This window comes from Chiloscyllium plagiosum, unplaced genomic scaffold, assembly GCF_037043375.1.
Source record: "Chiloscyllium plagiosum isolate Xiang-an unplaced genomic scaffold, Cpla_swu_hap1 HiC_scaffold_11, whole genome shotgun sequence".
Classification (NCBI taxonomy): domain Eukaryota; kingdom Metazoa; phylum Chordata; class Chondrichthyes; order Orectolobiformes; family Hemiscylliidae; genus Chiloscyllium; species Chiloscyllium plagiosum.
In genome coordinates this window covers 40,574,219-40,593,369 of record NW_028270149.1, presented here as the reverse complement: position 1 = coordinate 40,593,369, position 19,151 = coordinate 40,574,219, and the positions used below count along the sequence as shown (strand labels likewise).

The 19,151-nt window shown below is 40.8% G+C and overlaps 1 protein-coding gene across 7 annotated transcripts in view; it reads right to left on the bottom strand.

The window, feature by feature from the left end:
* The window catches only part of LOC122557280 (uncharacterized), a 118,101-nt gene that overhangs the window by 15,589 nt on the left and 83,361 nt on the right, over positions 1 to 19,151 (bottom strand). For all 7 annotated transcript variants that reach the window (XM_043704806.2, XM_043704811.2, XM_087991992.1 and 4 more), the window contains 3 exons: positions 18,880 to 18,975; positions 15,388 to 15,435; positions 311 to 402 (listed from right to left, as the gene is read on the bottom strand). In XM_043704806.2, coding sequence (XP_043560741.2) covers positions 311 to 402; positions 15,388 to 15,435; positions 18,880 to 18,975 — 236 coding nt within the window. The remainder of the gene's footprint in view (positions 1 to 310; positions 403 to 15,387; positions 15,436 to 18,879; positions 18,976 to 19,151) is intronic.

Genomic DNA, 19,151 nt, shown 5'->3' with positions numbered 1-19,151 from the left:
GTAACTAGTGACTTCATTTAAGGTTTGGGCTCAGGAGATTTTTTTTTCAAATGCCAAAGTCTCATTACGGCTCGACAGCTCAACATTTTTGGGGGCAATTAGTACCATTCATCTAATGCATATGGCAAAAGTGAGGACTGCAGATGCTGGAAGTCAGAGTGTGGATTAGAGTGGTGCTGGAAAAGCACAGCAGGTCAGACAGCATCTGAGGAGCAGGAAAATCAACATTTCGGGCAAAAGCCCTTCATCAATAATGCATATGGCCAGCCTTCACTATCAATGGTTCCTGCTCATAATTAGATTCCATTACCTCAGTCATGAGCATAGGAACAGACTTGCTCAGCTCCTTCACCCTTGAATGCTCCAAAGTTGGAATATTTACTGCAGGGGGCTTGTCATCAGCTGAAGAAACAGATTTGGTATTAAAATATGACAGTGTGATAGACATCAAGCAAGAATCACTTTGCTGCAATGACACAAGAAATTCCACCATACTTCAAAATCATCTTTAAATGTAACCTCATATATAGCTCAAAAAATACTCACCAAAATATCCATTTTTGAATAGAGGTTTAATTCACTCAACATGATTTAGAATGATGGTAATGCCTGAGCTACAGATATTTCATTTAAAACACAAGACTGAAATTGAAAGTGTAGGAGGAGGGAAGAGCTGATTGGTTGAAATCACAAGCAAAGGAGTACTGAATGCAGCCCCACTTGTGTCAAAATTCCCATTATGACAGATGTTAGTGATAAACGTGGTGGGGAAGGTGGGAGAAAAGACAAATAATCAGTTGGTTTGGCATTAGATGATACCAGCTTCTTCACACCATCTCAAAAATTAATCTCTGGGTGGGAAGGGCTTCTGACTCACTGCCAATTAAGGCAATCAAGTGGTCAATTAACAACCACTTAAGGTCCTCTTTCTGTCACCAGCAAAATAACTGAGTGCCCAGCAGGCAAGATATGTGGCAGCATTCCTAATTACTACAGTGGGGTACAGGTATCTGATTTGAGGTGGTTAGGGGGCGGGGGGAGCTGGATTTATTCCAATCTGGGATTGAGGACACAAGTGGGAAGCAGGATGTGGCTGCTGAAATCCCCACTTCTGTCTCTATATCCAACTTTCTAACACTTCTCTCCCAGTGAGCAACACCCTATGAATGCACCCCATTCCCATTGCTCCTGTTGTTTAGCACTGCTGAGCTGCCAATTGCCATGGCCTCCATATAGTGGCTGCCGCCATCTAATTGGCTGGCAGCTTCATGCAGGGTGAGACATTGTGTCCCTGGAAATGATTGACCAAATAAATTTTGATGTTTTACAAACAGTTCACATTACAGAAGAGAAAATTCAGGGTGGCTTAGAGAACATAAAGGTGGATAAATCTCCCGGACCTGATTTAATGTATCCCGTAACGTTGTGGGAAGTAAAAGAGGAAATTACGACAACCCTTGCAGAAATATTTGCATCATCTATAACTACAGGTGAGGTGCCTGATGGCTGGAAGATGGCTAATGTTGTACCTTTGTTTAAGAAAAGTTGCAAGGAGAAACCAGGGAACTACATAGACCTATGAGTCTGACTTCGGTTGTGGGTAAATTGTTGGAGGTGATTATAAAAGACAGGACTTATGGACATTTAGAGAGGCAAAAATTAATTAGGGATAGTCAGCACGGATTGGGTGAAGTAACTTGTGTCTCATAAACTTGATTAAGTTTTTTGAGGAAGTTACCAAAAAGATTGATGATGGCAGAGCAGTAGACATTGTTTTTTTGGACTAGGCAAAAGTGAGGACTGCAGATGCTGGAAATCAGAGTCTAGGTAACAGTGGTGCTGGAAAAGCACAGCTGGTCAGGCAGCATCCGAGGAGCAGGAAAATCGACATTTCGGGCAAAAGCCCTTCATCAGGACCGTCCTGATGAAGGCCTTTTGCCTGAAATGTCAATTTTCCTGCTCCTCGGATGCTGCCTGACCGGCTGTGCTTTTCCAGCACCACTCTAAGCTAGACATTTTTTTTGGATTTTAGTAAAACCTTTGACAAGGTTCTGCATGGTAGACTAATTAGTAATGTCACATGGGATTCAGGGTGAGCTTGCAAACTGGATATGTAGCTGACTTAACTGCAGGAGACAGAGAATATGGTGTGAGGTTGCTTTTTGGACTGGAGGCCTGTGACCAGCAGTGGTCCACAGAATTGGTTCTGGGTCTTTTTTTTAGATTAGATTAGATTACTTACAGTGTGGAAACAGGCCCTTCGGTCTTCTTTTGTTTATCATTCATATAAATGGTTTGGATGACATTATAGAAGGCATGGTTAGGAAGTTTGCAGATGGCACCAAAATTGTTGGCATAGTAGACAGTGAGGAAGGTTTTTTAAGATTACAAATGGATCTTGATGAAGTGGATCAATGGGCTGAAAAATGGCAGATGGAGATCAATCTGGATAAATGCGAGGCATTGCATTTTGGTACAACAACAAAGGTAGGGCTTATACAATTAATGAGAGAAAGTGAGGGCTGCAGATGCTGGAGATCAGAGCTGAAAATGTGTTGCTGGAACAGCGCAGCAGGTCAGGCAGCATCCAAGGGACAGGAGAATCGACGTTTCGGGCATAAGCCCTTCTTCAGGAAGAAGGGCTTATGCCCGAAACATCGATTCTCCTGTTCCTTGGATGCTGCGCTTTTCCAATAACACATTTTCAGCTTATACAATTAATGGTAGGGCCTTGGGTAGTGTTGTAGAACAGAGGAGTGCAGGTACATAATTCTTTGAAGTTTGCCTCATGTATATACAGTGTAGTTAAAATGGTGTTTGGAACACTTGCCTTCATTGCACAGTCCTTTGAGTATAAGAGTTGGAAAGACATGTTGAGGTTGTACAGGACATTGGTGAGGCCTCTTCTGAAATACTGTGTCCTGTTCTGGTCACCCAGTTATAGGAAGGATATTATCAAGCTCCAGAGGGTTCAGAAGAAATTTATCAGGATGTTGCCGGGTATGGACGGTTTGAATTATAAAGAAAGGCTGAATAAGCTGGTGCATAAGAGGTTGAGGGGCGATCTAATATAAGTTTATAAAATAATGACAAGTATAGATAGAGTTAATGGTAGTTGTCTTTCCCGAGGAGGGGGTTTTCAAGACTCGGGGGCACATTTTAAAGATGAGAGGAGGGAAATTTAAAAGCTGGCATAAGAGGCAAGGTTTTTACACAGGTAGTGATTCACGTGTGGGATAAACTCTGAGAAAGTGGTAAATGCGGGTACAGTTACAAAGTTTACAAGGCATTTGGATAGGTATATGAATACGAAAGGTTTGGAGGGATATGGGCCAAGAGCAGGCAGGAGGGACTAGTTTAGTTTGGGACAATGATTGGAATAGATTGGTTGGACGGAAGGGTGTGTTTCTGTGCTGTATGACTCGATGACTTTAAGTAGCCTGCAGATGACCAATGAAGGGGCTCATATGGCAAGCTTTGACCAGATGGCCTTTCTCAGTGAGCATGGGGGATCTCCTGGTAAAGATACTCATTAAACAGGGGGGAGGATCCAGTTGTTGTGGTCCACATCAGGACGAACAATGTAGGAAAGTTCAAGAAAGGTGACCTGTTCAAAGTTTGTGAGAAGATTTGTAGCTCGGTTGCTCATTGTTGTGGTTCTGTTTGCCGAGCTGGGAATTTGTGTTGCAGACATTTCGTCCCCTGTCTAGGTGACATCCTCAGTGCTTGGGAGCCTCCTGTGAAGCGCTTCTGTGATGCTTCCTCCGGCATTTATAGTGGTTTGTCTCTGCTGCTTCCGGTTGTCAGTTCCAGCTGTCCGCTGAAGTGGCCGGTATATTGGGTCCAGGTCGATGTGTTTGTGGATGAGTGCCATGCCTCTAGGAATTCCCTGGCTGTTATCTGTTTGGCTTATCCTATAATAGTAGTTCTGTCTCAGTCGAACTCATGCTGCTTGTCATCTGTGTGTGTGGCTACTAAGGATAGCTGGTCGTGTCGTTTCGTGGCTAGTTGGTGTTCATGGGTACAGATCGTTAGCTGTCTTCCTGATTGTCCTATGTAGTGTTTTGTGCAGTCCTTGCATGAGATTTTGTACACTATGTTGGTTTTGCTCATGCTGGGTATCGGGTCCTTTGTCCTGGTGAGTTGTTGTCTGAGAGTGGGGCTGTTGGTTTGTGTGCTGTTATGAGTCCTAGTGGTCTTGGTAGTCTGGCAGTCAGTTCAGAAATGTTCTTGATGTATGGTAACATGGCTAGTTCTTTGGGTTGTGGCATGTCATCATTCCGTTGTCTTTCCCTTAGGCATCTGTTGATGAAATTGCAGGAGTATCCGTTTTTGGCGAATACATTGTAGAGGTGTTTTTCTTCCTCTTTTCGCAGTTCTGGTGTGCTGCAATGTGTTGTGGCCCTTTTGAACAGTGTCTTGATGCAACTTCTTTTGTGAGTGTTGGGGTGGTTGCTTTCGTAGTTCAGGACTTGGTCTGTGTGTGTGGTTTTCCTGTATACCTTTGTGGTGAATTCTCCATTTGGTGTTCTCTGTACCATCACGTCTAGGAATAGGAGCTGGTTGTCCTTTTCTTCCTCTCTAGTGAATCAGATTCCTGTGAGTGTGGCGTTGATGATCCGGTGTGTGTTTTCTATTTCTGTGTTTTTAATTATTACAAAGGTGTCACACATATCTGACCCAGAGTTTGGGTTGAATTTGCAGTAAGACTGTTTGTTCTAATCTTTTCATTACAGCTTCTGCTATGAGTCCAGAGATGGGTGAATCTGTTTAGGGATTATCAGGAACTAGGAACTAAATTAAAGAATAGGTCCTCAAGGGTTATAATCTCCGTATTATCACCTGAGCCAAGTGCAAATTGATATAGGGACATGAGAATAAGGGAAGTAAACATGTAGCTAAAAGAGTGGAATGTGAAAGAGGGGTTCCTTTTCATGGGGCACCGGCATTACTATTGGAACAGGAGGAATCTGTACCGCAGGGAAGGTCTCCACCTGAACCAAGCCAGGCCAGTGTTCTAGCGAAAAGGGTAAATAGCGAAAAGGGTAAATAGGGTGGTCAACAGGACTTTAACTAGGAAGTGGGGTGGGGGGTCATCATGGAGACATGGTTGCAAGAGGGTCAGGAGTGAGAGCTAAATATCCAATGATATGTATCCAATCAAAAAGACAGACAGGTGGGCAAATGAGGGAGCCTATGGGAAACAAAGCAGCAGGTTAACATCTGTGGGGGTAGATTCAACTGCATGGAAAAATATGAAAAAGAAATGAAAAAAAAGGAGAACTCAGGAGCATTTATTAAAGTCTCCAGAATATAAAATAGGACAGAGTGTTTGGAAAGGGTTCAGAATCAAACTTCAAGCACACTGGATAAAGGGATGACAATTAGAAGAGCAACAGCAATACAGGACTGAAGGTGTTGTATCTGAATGCACATAATACATGAAATAAGATAAATGATCTTGTGGGGCAGATCGAAATTGGCAGGTATGATGTGGTGGGCATCATGGAGACATGGCTGCAAGAGGGTCAGGAGGAGTGGGAGCTAAATATCCAATGATATGTATCCAATCAAAAAGACAGACAGGTGGGCAAATGAGGGAGCCTAAGGTAAAGGAACCCTTAGGAGACAGTGACCATAATATGATTGAATTTACTCTGCAATTTGAGAGGGAGAAGGTGGAATCAGATGTAACGGTATTACAGCTGAATAAAGACAAATACAGAGGTATGAGGGAGGAACTGGGTAGAATTGACTGGGAGAAGAGCAGGAAAGACAGTGGAACAGCAATGGCAGGAGTTTCTGGGAGTAATTCGCAAGACACAGCAGAGATTCATCCCAAGGAGAAAGAAGCATGATACAGGAAGAATGAGGCAACCATGGCTGGCAAGAGAAGTTAGGGACAACATCAAAGCAAAAGAGAAAGCATATAATATGGTGATGGGCAGAGGATTGGGAAGCCTGCAAAGACCAACACAGAATAACGAGAAAATAAGTAAGGAGGGAGAAAATTAAATATGAGGGTAAGCTAGCCAGTAATACAAAAGAAGATTGCAAGAGTTTCTTTAGAAATATAGAGGGCAAAAGAGAGGCAAAAGCGGACATTGGGCTGCTGGAAAATAATGATGGAGAAGTAGTAATGGGAAACAAAGAAATGACTGAAGAACTCAATAAGTACTTTGTGTCAGTCTTCATGATAAAAGACACGAGTAATATCCCAAAACTTCAAGAGAGTCAGAGGGGGCAGACGTAAGTATGGTGGCCATCGCCAAGGAGAAGGTGCTAGACAAACTGAAATGTCTGAAGGTAGATAAATCACATGACTACACCCCAGAGCTCTGAAGGAGATAGCTGATTAGATAGTGTAGGCATTAGTGTTGATCTTTCAGCAATCATTAGAGTCAGGGAGGGTCCCAGAGGACTGCAAAATCACTAATGTAACCCCCCCGTTCAAAAAGGGAGTGAAGCAAAGGACAGGAAATTACAGGCCGATTAGCCGTACCTCAGTCCTTGGTAAGATTATGGAATCCATTGTGAAAGACAAGATTTCTGAATACTTGGAAGTACAGGGCAAGATCAGCATGTTTTCATCAAGGGAAGGTCTTGTTTGATAAATCTGTTAGAATTCTTTGAGGAGGTAACAAGCAGGTTAGACCAAGGAGAGCCCAATGGATGTTATCTATCTGGACTTGGAGAAGGCCTTTGACAAGGTACCCTCCAGAAAGCTGCTGAGTAGGATAAAGGCCCACGGTATTAGAGGCAAGTACTAGCATGGATAGAAGCTTGGCTGTCTGGCAGAAAGCAGAAAGTGGTGATAAAAGGGTCCTTCTTAATATGGCTGCCAGAGACTGGTGGTGTTGTGCAAGGGTCAGTGTTGGGACCACAATATTTCATTTTATATATTAGATGAAGGAACTGAGGGCATTCTGGCTAAGTTTGCAGATGATATAAAGATAGGTGGAGGGACAGACAGTATTGAGGAGGCAGGGAGGCTGCAGAAAGATTTAGACAGTTTAGGAGTGTGGGCAAAAAAGTGGCAGATGGAATACAATTTTGGGAAAATGTGAGGTCATGTAGTTTTGTAGGAAGAATAGAGGCAAAGATCATTTTCTAAATGGGGAGAAAATTCAGAAGTCTGAAGTGCAAAGGAACTTGGGAGTCTCAGTCCAGGATTCTCTTAAGGTAAACTTGCAGGTTGAGTTGGTGGTTAGGAAGGCAAATACAATGTTGGCATTTATTTTGAGAGAACTAGAACATAAAAGCAGGTATGTTCTTCTGAGGCTTTATAAAGCTCTGGTCAGATCACATTTGGAGTATTGTGAGCAATATTGGACCCCATACCTCAGGAAGGATGTACTGGCCCTGGGGCAGGTCCAGAGGAGGCTCACAAGAATGATCCCAGGAATGAAAGCCTTAATATATGAGGAGCGTTTAAGGACTCCGGGTCTATACCTGATGGAATTTAGAAGGATGAGGGGGTATATAATTGAAACTTATAGAATTCTGAATGGCCTGGACAGAGTGGACAGCTGAAGGAACAAAGTCATTATGAAAAGTTGATTTCAATCTTATGTATTTCCAAATTTTTGATGATGACCTTGACCCCATCACTACCTTTGTTCCTGATGTCAGTATAAGGAAATTAATGCAGCTTTCAATCATATTCTCTTTCATGTGAATAACACCTTTAATATGTAGATCACCTAAACTAAATTGATTTATTTCATGATGCTTTCATGGAATGAAAGCACTGTTGGCTAGACCAGCATTTGCCCTTGAGAAGGTGGTGGTGAACCACATTCTTGAATAATGACATTCCATCTATTGTAGGTATGTCTACAGTGCTGTTAAAAAGAGAGTTTGAGGTCTTCAAGTAAGTCATTTAATTGGAGCATTTTGTTATACAAGAAGCAAGGCCAATGTTTGACTATGTTAGTTATATTGCAGCCCTTGTTATGGTAGTTGAGAATGTTACCTCATTAGTAATGTAACAGATTCCAATGTTCTTTACTGGCATTGTTGGCATGGATCGGTCATCTTGGTGACAAACAGTCAATCAAATTATGGAAATCCTGGACACCCAACCAAGAAATTAAAGCAACAAAATAAATCATTTAAAATTCTTTGATTAATTTAAATTGTGATTTGCTTGAAGTGAAAGCAGAATCTCAAATACTCTTGCAAACACTTTTGTAAATTTTGGCTTAAAAACTTACTAATTAACCATTTAAAGGCTCTCCACATTCTTTCAAAGTCAGTTCTGTTGTTCAATGTTTTATTAAATTCATGATTTGGAGATGCCGGTGTTGGACTGGGGTGTACAAAGTTAAAAATCACACAACACCAGGTTATAGTCCAACAAGTTTAATTGGAAGCACACTAGCTTTCGGAGCGCCACTCCTTCATCAGGTGATAGTGGAGGACACAATTCTAAGACACAGAATTTATAGCAAAAGTTTACAGTGTGACGTAACTGAAATTATACATTGAAAAATACCTTAATTTCAGTTGAGTCTTTCATCTGTTCGAATACCATGGTAGTTTCATTTCTTTCATGTGTAAATCACAAAACCTTTTTTTAAAAATGTTTCATTCTCAGGTTAGCTATAACAATGGGTGTTAGCTAGACAATACATTGGAGGTGTTAGCCCCCTGTGTTCTCTGTCTATGCCATAATGTTTAGATTGATTCTAATCTAAAAAGTGAGATAACAGAGTTTTACATGAATTCATGCAGTTTTTGAGCAAAGTACAATGTAACTCTGCAAGTACAAATTCACCCCACAGAGACTTAGACCACTCTACACTCATGCACACACACATACACTCTCTCTCACAGACACTCACAACCCCCAACCCCAGACACGCACACACACTCCCAACTCACACATGCACCCCCTCACAGACTTAAGACACTCTACACTCACTACACACACACATGTACACTCTCTTTCACACTCCCAACCCAGACTGACACACACAAACACCCACATGCACACATATATTTTGTGGGGTGAATTTGTACTTGCAGAGTTCCATTGTACTTTGCTCAAAAACTGCATGAATTCATGTAAAACTCTGATTCTAATCTAAAAAGTGAGATAAAAGAGTTTTACATGAATTCATGCAGTTTTTGAGCAAAGTACAATGGAACTCTGCAAGTACAAATTCACCCCACAAAATATATGTGTGCATGTGGGTCTTTGTGTGTGTCAGTCTGGGTTGGGAATGTGAAAGAGAGTGTACGTATGTGTGTGTGTAGTGAGTGTAGATGTCTTAAGTCTGTGAGGGGGTGCATGTGTGAGTTAGGAGTGTGTGTGCGTGTCTGGGGTGGGGGGTTGTGAGTGTCTGTGAGAGAGAGTGTATATGTGTGCATGAGTGTAGAGTAGTCTAAGTCTCTGTGGGGTGAATTTGTACTTGCAGAGTTACATTGTACTTTGCTCAAAAACTGCATGAATTCATGTAAAACTCTGTTATCTCACTTTTTAGATTAGAATCAATCTAAACATTATGGCATAGACAGAGAACACAGGGGGCTAACACATCCAACATATTCTGGATCAGTGGGGCTGGAAGAGCACAGCAATTCAGGCAGCATCCGACGAGCAGCAAAATCGACGTTTCGGGCAAAAGCCCTTCATCCTTTATTCCTGATGAAAGGCTTTTGCCCGAAACGTCGATTTTGCTGCTCGTCGGATGCTGCCTGAATTGCTGTGCTCTTCCAGCACCACTAATCCAGAATCTGGTTTCCAGCATCTGCAGTCATTGTTTTTACCTCCAACATATTGTCTAGCTAACACCCATTGTTACAGCTAACCTGAAAATGCAGCTATTTTCAAAAAACGTTTTGTGATTTACACATGAAAGAAATGAAACTATCATGGTATTCGAACAGATGAGAGACTCAACAGACAATCAAGGTATTTTTCAATGTATAATTTCAGTTACGTCACACTGTAAACTTTTGCTATAAATTCTGTGCCTTAGAATTGTGTCCTCCACTATCACCTGATGAAGGAGCGGCGCTCCGAAAGGTAGTGTGCTTCCAATTAAACCTGTTGGACTATAACCTGGTGTGTGATTTTTAACTTTATTAAATTCATACTGGACTGAACAAGTAGTCACATTTAAGGTGATTCTAAAGCAATGTGTGAACAGGAAAGTTGAAATTCTCATGGATCTCAGTGATTGTGGATTGTGGGATAGTTCAAAATGAGTCACAAGCTGCAACTTAAGAATTTATATCCTGATCCATGCATGCCTTACACCCAGAGGTTGTGGTCAATTTCAGAGGAGCAATGACAGTGAGCGCTGACCACTGTATCCATCATCCCCAACAAATCCAGCCATTGTGTCCTCTATAGGCATCCAGTGATTATTTGTGACATAGTTGATGAAGATATTCCTTACTCTTCATCAATTTAGATTGAATAGATTCTCGCTAACATGACTCCTTTTAAAGTGCTTAATGTTTTTGTTTTAGTTCATTGTACTTTACTGGACAAGGAACAATGGAAAGTTTCTGAGTTCATTAATGGAAGAAAAATATACAAACAGTAGCAGAGGCTGGGATTTTCCTTCTTTTAGTTAATGAGACTAAAAGACATAGAAACAGAAATTGGGCCATTTGTCCCATTGAGTCTGCTCTGCCATTCAATCATGGCTGATACATTTCTCAACCCTATTCTCCATTTTTCTCCCCATAACCTTTGATCCTCTTGACAACCAAGAACCTATCTATCGCTGTCGTAAATATACTCAATGACCCGGCCTCCACAGCCTTCTGTGGCAGAACAGAGATTGGGAGGGACCTCTTCAACCAGAGAGTGGTGAATCGATGGAATTCATTGCCACAGAAGGCTGTGGAGGCCGGGTCATTGAGTATATTTACGACAGCGATAGATAGGTTCTTGGTTGTCAAGAGGATCAAAGGTTATGGGGAGAAAAATGGAGAATAGGGTTGAGAAATGTATCAGCCATGATTGAATGGCAGAGCAGACTCAATGGGACAAATGGCCCAATTTCTGTTTCTATGTCTTTTAGTCTCATTAACTAAAAGAAGGAAAATCCCAGCCTCTGCTACTGTTTGTATATTTTTCTTCCATTAATGAACTCAGAAACTTTCCATTGTTCCTTGTCCAGTAAAGTACAATGAACTAAAACAAAAACATTAAGCACTTTAAAAGGAGTCATGTTAGCGAGAATCTATTCAATCTAAATTGATGAAGAGTAAGGAATATCTTCATCAACTATGTCACAAATAATCACTGGATGCCTATAGAGGACACAATGGCTGGATTTGTTGGGGATGATGGATACAGTGGTCAGCGCTCACTGTCATTGCTCCTCTGAAATTGACCACAACCTCTGGGTGTAAGGCATGCATGGATCAGGATATAAATTCTTAAGTTGCATCTTGTGACTCATTTTGAACTATCCCACAATCCACAATCACTGAGATCCATGAGAATTTCAACTTTCCTGTTCACACATTGCTTTAGAATCACCTTAAATGTGACTACTTGTTCAGTCCAGTATGAATTTAATAAAGTTAAAAATCACACACCAGGTTATAGTCCAACAGGTTTAATTGGAAGCACACTACCTTTCGGAGCGCCGCTCCTTCATCAGGTGATAGTGGAGGACACAATTCTAAGGCACAGAATTTATAGCAAAAGTTTACAGTGTGACGTAACTGAAATTATACATTGAAAAATACCTTGATTGTCTGTTGAGTCTCTCATCTGTTCGAATACCATGATAGTTTCATTTCTTTCATGTGTAAATCACAAAACGTTTTTTGAAAATAGCTGCATTTTCAGATTAGCTGTAACAATGGGTGTTAGCTAGACAATATGTTGGAGGTAAAAACAATGACTGCAGATGCTGGAAACCAGATTCTGGATTAGTGGTGCTGGAAGAGCACAGCAATTCAGGCAGCATCCGACGAGCAGCAAAATCGACGTTTCGGGCAAAAGCCTTTCATCAGGAATAAAGGATGAAGGGCTTTTGCCCGAAACGTCGATTTTGCTGCTCGTCGGATGCTGCCTGAATTGCTGTGCTCTTCCAGCCCCACTGATCCAGAATATGTTGGATGTGTTAGCCCCCTGTGTTCTCTGTCTATGCCATAATGTTTAGATTGATTCTAATCTAAAAAGTGAGATAACAGAGTTTTACATGAATTCATGCAGTTTTTGAGCAAAGTACAATGTAACTCTGCAAGTACAAATTCACCCCACAGAGACTTAGACTACTCTACACTCATGCACACATATACACTCTCTCTCACAGACACTCACAACCCCCAACCCCAGACACGCACACACACTCCCAACTCACACATGCACCCCCTCACAGACTTAAGACATCTACACTCACTACACACACACATACGTACACTCTCTTTCACATTCCCAACCCAAACTGACACACACAAAGACCCACATGCACACATATATTTTGTGGGGTGAATTTGTACTTGCAGAGTTCCATTGTACTTTGCTCAAAAACTGCATGAATTCATGTAAAACTCTTTTATCTCACTTTTTAGATTAGAATCAGAGTTTTACATGAATTCATGCAGTTTTTGAGCAAAGTACAATGGAACTCTGCAAGTACAAATTCACCCCACAAAATATATGTGTGCATGTGGGTGTTTGTGTGTGTCAGTCTGGGTTGGGAGTGTGAAAGAGAGTGTACATGTGTGTGTGTAGTGAGTGTAGAGTGTCTTAAGTCTGTGAGGGGGTGCATGTGTGAGTTGGGAGTGTGTGTGCGTGTCTGGGGTTGGGGGTTGTGAGTGTCTGTGAGAGAGAGTGTATGTGTGTGTGCATGAGTGTAGAGTGGTCTAAGTCTCTGTGGGGTGAATTTGTACTTGCAGAGTTACATTGTACTTTGCTCAAAAACTGCATGAATTCATGTAAAACTCTGTTATCTCACTTTTTAGATTAGAATCAATCTAAACATTATGGCATAGACAGAGAACACAGGGGGCTAACACCTCCAATGTATTGTCTAGCTAACACCCATTGTTATAGCTAACCTGAGAATGAAACATTTTTAAAAAAAGGTTTTGTGATTTACACATGAAAGAAATGAAACTACCATGGTATTCGAACAGATGAAAGACTCAACTGACAATCAAGGTATTTTTCAATGTATAATTTCAGTTACGTCACACTGTTAACTTTTGCTATAAATTCTGTGCCTTAGAATTGTGTCCTCCACTATCACCTGATGAAGGAGTGGCGCTCCGAAAGCTAGTGTGCTTCCAATTAAACTTGTTGGACTATAACCTGGTGTTGTGTGATTTTTAACTTTGTACACCCCAATCCAACACCGGCATCTCCAAATCATGTATTTAATAAAACATTGAACAACAGAACTGACTTTGAAAGAATGTGGAGAGCCTTTAAATGGTTAATTAGTAAGTTTTTAAGCCAAAATTTACAAAAGTGTTTGCAAGAGTATTTGAGATTCTGCTTTCACTTCAAGCAAATCACAATTTAAATTAATCAAAGAATTTAAAATGATTTATTTTGTTGCTTTAATTTCTTGGTTGGGTGTCCAGGATTTCCATAATTTGATTGACTGTTTGTCACCAAGATGACCGATCCATGCCAACAATGCCAGTAAAGAACATTGGAATCTGTTACATTACTAATGAGGTAACATTCTCAACTACCATAACAAGGGCTGCAATATAACTAACATAGTCAAACATTGGCCTTGCTTCTTGTATAACAAAATGCTCCAATTAAATGACTTACTTGAAGACCTCAAACTCTCTTTTTAACAACACTGTAGACATACCTACAATAGATGGAATGTCATTATTCAAGAATGTGGTTCACCACCACCTTCTCAAGGGCAAATGCTGGTCTAGCCAACAGTGCTTTCATTCCATGAAAGCATCATGAAATAAATCAATTTAGTTTAGGTGATCTACATATTAAAGGTGTTATTCACATGAAAGAGAATATGATTGAAAGCTGCATTAATTTCCTTATACTGACATCAGGAACAAAGGTAGTGATGGGGTCAAGGTCATCATCAAAAATTTGGAAATACATAAGATTGAAATCAACTTTTCATAATGACTTTGTTCCTTCAGCTGAGGGAGTGTAACTAGTCATCTGACTAACAGTAGCCATTCCTAAATTAGGCACATTTTTAACATAGAGAAAAGATCTCAACTTTAGATCAGCACTGTATTAAACAAGAGTCAGTTTTTACACTGGTCCTTATCCATGATGAAGTGAGTTGGGACCAACTTGAAACCACTTAATTTAAAACCTTTCCAGCCAATGCACACACACATTTTCATTCATCTCATTGTTTGGTAATTTTGAATCTATCACTGCTATAATAACTTGTGACATTAATACTTACTTCTTCACTGTTATCCATTGTGAGCAAAATATAAACAAACACATGATAAAGTATTTCAAGAGAGACCCTGTCATTTCACTAACTTTACAAAGCCTCTAAGCTCTAGAAAATTTCTTGATGCTGTCATAAAAAACAAACGGGACATAGAATAGTTGATAAGATTGCTGATTCATGAACTTAACTAAAAAAAACTGGTTTTGGATGTTGGAGAAGGAAAAAGTCAAATTAGTTGATTTGAGTTTGATTTATTTTGGAAATTAAGTGCAAATTTTTACATGTACTTGCTGGTGGATTTGTAGGTGGGGGACATTTCATAAAATTCCTCAGATGGTCTTCCCACCAGGCTCCCACTCACCCACATTCACAATGGTTTTACAGTGGACATGCAAGTCCTAGATTGGCCCACCTACCATTTTCTTAAGTGGAAAGCCATCCTAAAAATCTTATCCTAAATATTTCTAAGTTTTATTTATGCTGCATTTCTTTGGATGATGTCATAAAAAGGAAGGATATGTTATGTACATGACACATCACTTCCACACACAAAGAATAACTGAATCCAAAATATTCAGAAATTATATGTGGGCGGCACGGTGGCACAGTGGTTAGCACTGCTGCCTCGCAGCGCCAGAGACCCGGGTTCAATTCCCGACTCAGGCGACTGACTGTGTGGAGTTTGCACGTTCTCCCCGTGTCTGCGTGGGTTTCCTCCGGGTGCTCCGGTTTCCTCCCACAGTCCAAAGATGTGCAGGTCAGGTGAATTGGTCTTGCTAAATTGCCTGTAGTGTTAGGTATGAGGTAAATGTAGGGGTATGGCTGGGTTGCACTTCGGCGGGTCAGTGTGGATTTGTTGGGCCGAAGGGCCTGTTTCCACACTGTAATCTAATCTAATCTAATCTAATCTAATCTATACAATTTTACTAATTTAGCCAAAATTTGGGTAAAGTTTTGAAAACAGAACATTACTACAAAAGTAAAATTTTTAGGATTAATCCCTCACCATCTCTTTTTACATCATTCTCATTCACTGAAGTAGTGATGGTTTCTCCTGTAACAGAAAGCAAAACTGAGTTCTTGTTGTTATAAAAAGAATGAGCACATTCACAAACTGGATTAACACTAGCCAATAGACTCTTGCTCCCATCTGCTTATGAAGGGCTGAGTGAGCAGATTAGGGAGATAAAACAAAATACTGCAAATACTAAATATCTGAAATAATAAATGAAAATGCTGGAAATACTCATTCGCTGAAAAATAAAGGCCAAAGTCCAACAAAATAATGCATGCCCTGAAGAACATATGGTAGAAAGAGCATAGGAAATACATTTACCTCCAAGCAAGTCTTGTGTGGATTCTTCAGCACAGTCAAGTCAATCTATGGTCCAAGCATCCAAGGAGCTACCCCACTTAGAGTTCAGACAGAGTGGCACCCGTAAAGGACTAAAAGATAGAGAATGCTCCTTAGAAGGAACATTTCCAGGATCTCCTCAACTAAGACTCAGTCCTTGACATGAATGTCCTTGATCAGATTCCACAGCATGCTAGGGGATCTCTGAGATGTTATAAATATGGCCATCTTCAAGAAAGAAATGATCAATCATGGTTGCTACACAGGAATATTCCTTGATGTCCACTGGAGGGAAGGTCATCGCAAAAACCCTCTTGAATGATCTTCTCCTAGTGACTGAAGAATTCCTCTCAAAGTCACAATGTGAATTCTGTCCGTCAACAGGCAGAGCAGATGGTTAGCATGCCCTAGAATCTTCACAACAAGACAAATTTACCACCGTTCTCTACCTGCTGCACAACAGTCTGCAAGCCATGAATGACTGTCACCAATGGATCACCCACTGACCATAAACATGTGCAAACTGGTATTTAGCAAAGCTGGTTCCTTGCACCAGAGCTCTTCGCTATCTTCCTTGGCCAATAAGCCATGTCGTCTCCCTGAGATTTCCTGGTAGGGTGGAACTACAGGATAAACAGAAAACTGTTCAATCAGGTCACCTCCAGTCCATACCAAGACCACCCCAATTACTGCCTTTGAGCTGCAGTATGCAGATGATGCTTGCGTGTGGGCATATGCAGAGGCCAAGCTCCATACTAATGTGGATACATTTGTGGAGTCATTTGAGGGAATGAGCCTTAGGCTTCACTTCTGGAAGACAAAGGTCCTCTGTCAGCCTGGTCTCACTGCATAACACTGTCTCCCAACCATCCCAGCCATTGATAATGAGAATTAATTCCCATATCTTAGGTACCTCCTCTCAGTGAGGACAGACATCAACAATGAAATTCAACATTATCTCCAGCGTACCAGAATGATCATTGACTATCTAAGAAACTGAGTGTTTGATGTCAAACCCAGTGTCAAGCTCATGGTCTACAAAGGAGCAGTGATACCTGCCCTGCTGTATATATTGGAGACATGGACAGCAGACATTTCAAATCCCTTGAGAAATGCCACCAACAATGCTGCAGCAAAATCCTGCAAATACACTGACAGTAAAAGTGCTGCAATATCCATGTCCTCTCTCAAGCCAATATTGCTAATATTAAGGCAGATGTATTGGTCAAGCCACACATCTGCATCTCCTTTCACATAACTTCCCAAACAAGCTCGCAGTCTACTCCGAGCTTCATCACAGCGGTTATCAGGAGGGCTGAGGTAACAAATCATAGACAATCTTAAAGCCTCCCAGAAAAATGAAATATCCTCATTGGCTCATGGGAATCTCCAACCCAAGACTGCCTGAAATGGAGATGAAGCTTCCAAAGATGTCAATAATTTGGAATATCTCAGACAGGCCCAGATGCAGGCCAAACACAAACAGCAGTAGTGTATTAAATCCTGAGCATCATGCCCATCCACTTCAGCAAACACCACTGGCCCTGTGGTGGCAGGGTTGACAGATCCAGACAATTTAGTTCCTTAGCACCCACTGAAGTGGAAGGAAGCTATACTTGATCCTGCAGGAACACCTAAGAAGAAGAGCAAATTAGGAAGATAAGCAAAATACTGTGGATGCTAAAACTCTGAAACAATAAAAGAAATGCTATAAACACTCTGCAGATCAGGGAGAACCAGCTAAGAAAGATACAAGGAAAGTTTGGATGAAGTTGGAAAATGTGGAGATGAAGGGAATGTAATGCTGATGAATTCATGTATATTTACTGCAATGCTGACAGCATACAAACTTTGTGCTGCCTGCTAATTTCAATGATGTGGCTTGGTGAAGGATAGACTATTGGACATGGTAGTATTAGTTTACTTGAAAGCTCTTATTAACAATTGCATGCCATGCACCTTCAACTACGACAATCCCTGACTCAGACTGCTCCACATGGATGATTATATGCACATCACAGACATAATTATAAGCACTGTATGTACAATCATCTCCTCAAATGAACTAATTCAGCCTTTGGCTGACGAAAGTAAGCTGAATTTAAGGAGGAGGATCTCAAACTTGATTCTAAGGTCGCAGTTTACTAGGCAACACTGATCCCTGTGCTCCTATGTGCTTCAGACACGTGAACATCTTACAGCAGGAGCCTGAAGGCACTGGAGAGTTCAAACCATTGATGTCTTCACAAGATCTTCTGAAGTTGGTGGCAAGAAAGATGGTTCACAAACAGCTTCCTTTTCTAAGTTGACGTGCCTCGCTTTGAGGTAGTAATCACTCAAAAACAGCTCCATAAGCTGTCTGAAATGCTTGACACCAGACTACAAGACAACTGTTTTATTTGGAGCACTATTGTAGCAAGAGAAGAGGAGGATAGTGAAAATGTTTTAAAAATGTCCTCAAACCATCCATGAAGAAATCACCATTTCCACCAATTAATGAGAACCCTGGGTTCATAATCCAGCAAAATAGAAAACGTTAATTCAGGAAGGCTTCAACCAGAAGGAGACACTCTGTTGGGAATGTACAGAGATGAAGATGAGGTATCAGATGGAGCACATAAGCCTCCAAACAACGGAAGAATTTGACCATGCAAGAAACACCCACCTGCAGGTGGTAGAGCCTGAAGACAGCTTGTTAGTCTTATCAGCCATCTCAAAACCCATTGAAACTGAGGGAAAATAATTTATCCTCAATCCTGAGGGACTGCTGAAGTAGTACATAAATGAACAGGGGTTAGTTCTTAATTGATACACAACACTTGAACACACTTACTACCGGGCAACACTACTATGTAAACTGACACAAAAACAAAGATTAGCTGCTCTTCCATTTCATTGTTGCTTGTCAGACCTTAGTTGGCAAATTTACTGAGCATTAGTCTCCATAACAGTGACATGCATAAATCAATTCATTGCCTATAAAAACTTTGGGACATCCTGTGCATCTAAAGCTGATACATAAATGCAAAATGTTTCAGTGGCAGGAATGAACAACTTTACCTCTTTTTAAAACATTTGTCACTCTATTGAAATTTCAAAATACCAAACATGAATTGTTAAATTTACAGGGAATGTCATACTTACGGTCTACAGTAGAGTTTAAATTGTCCATACTCTTAGCATTATTCCTCTTAGCTCTGGCTAAAGCCTTCATTACTGGGGACAATCCATAAGTGGTACCTAAATTAAAATTACAAGAAACTTTTCAAACAGTACTAGTTGCATTATTAAACAGCATTAATCACAGCAAAATATATCCAAATAGCTGGGACATGGATCTTCTATCTTTGAACTAAGGAAGCTTCTTTAGGGAAAGAAAATTTGAAGCAGTCGTAGAATCCTGTGAGGTAGGGGCT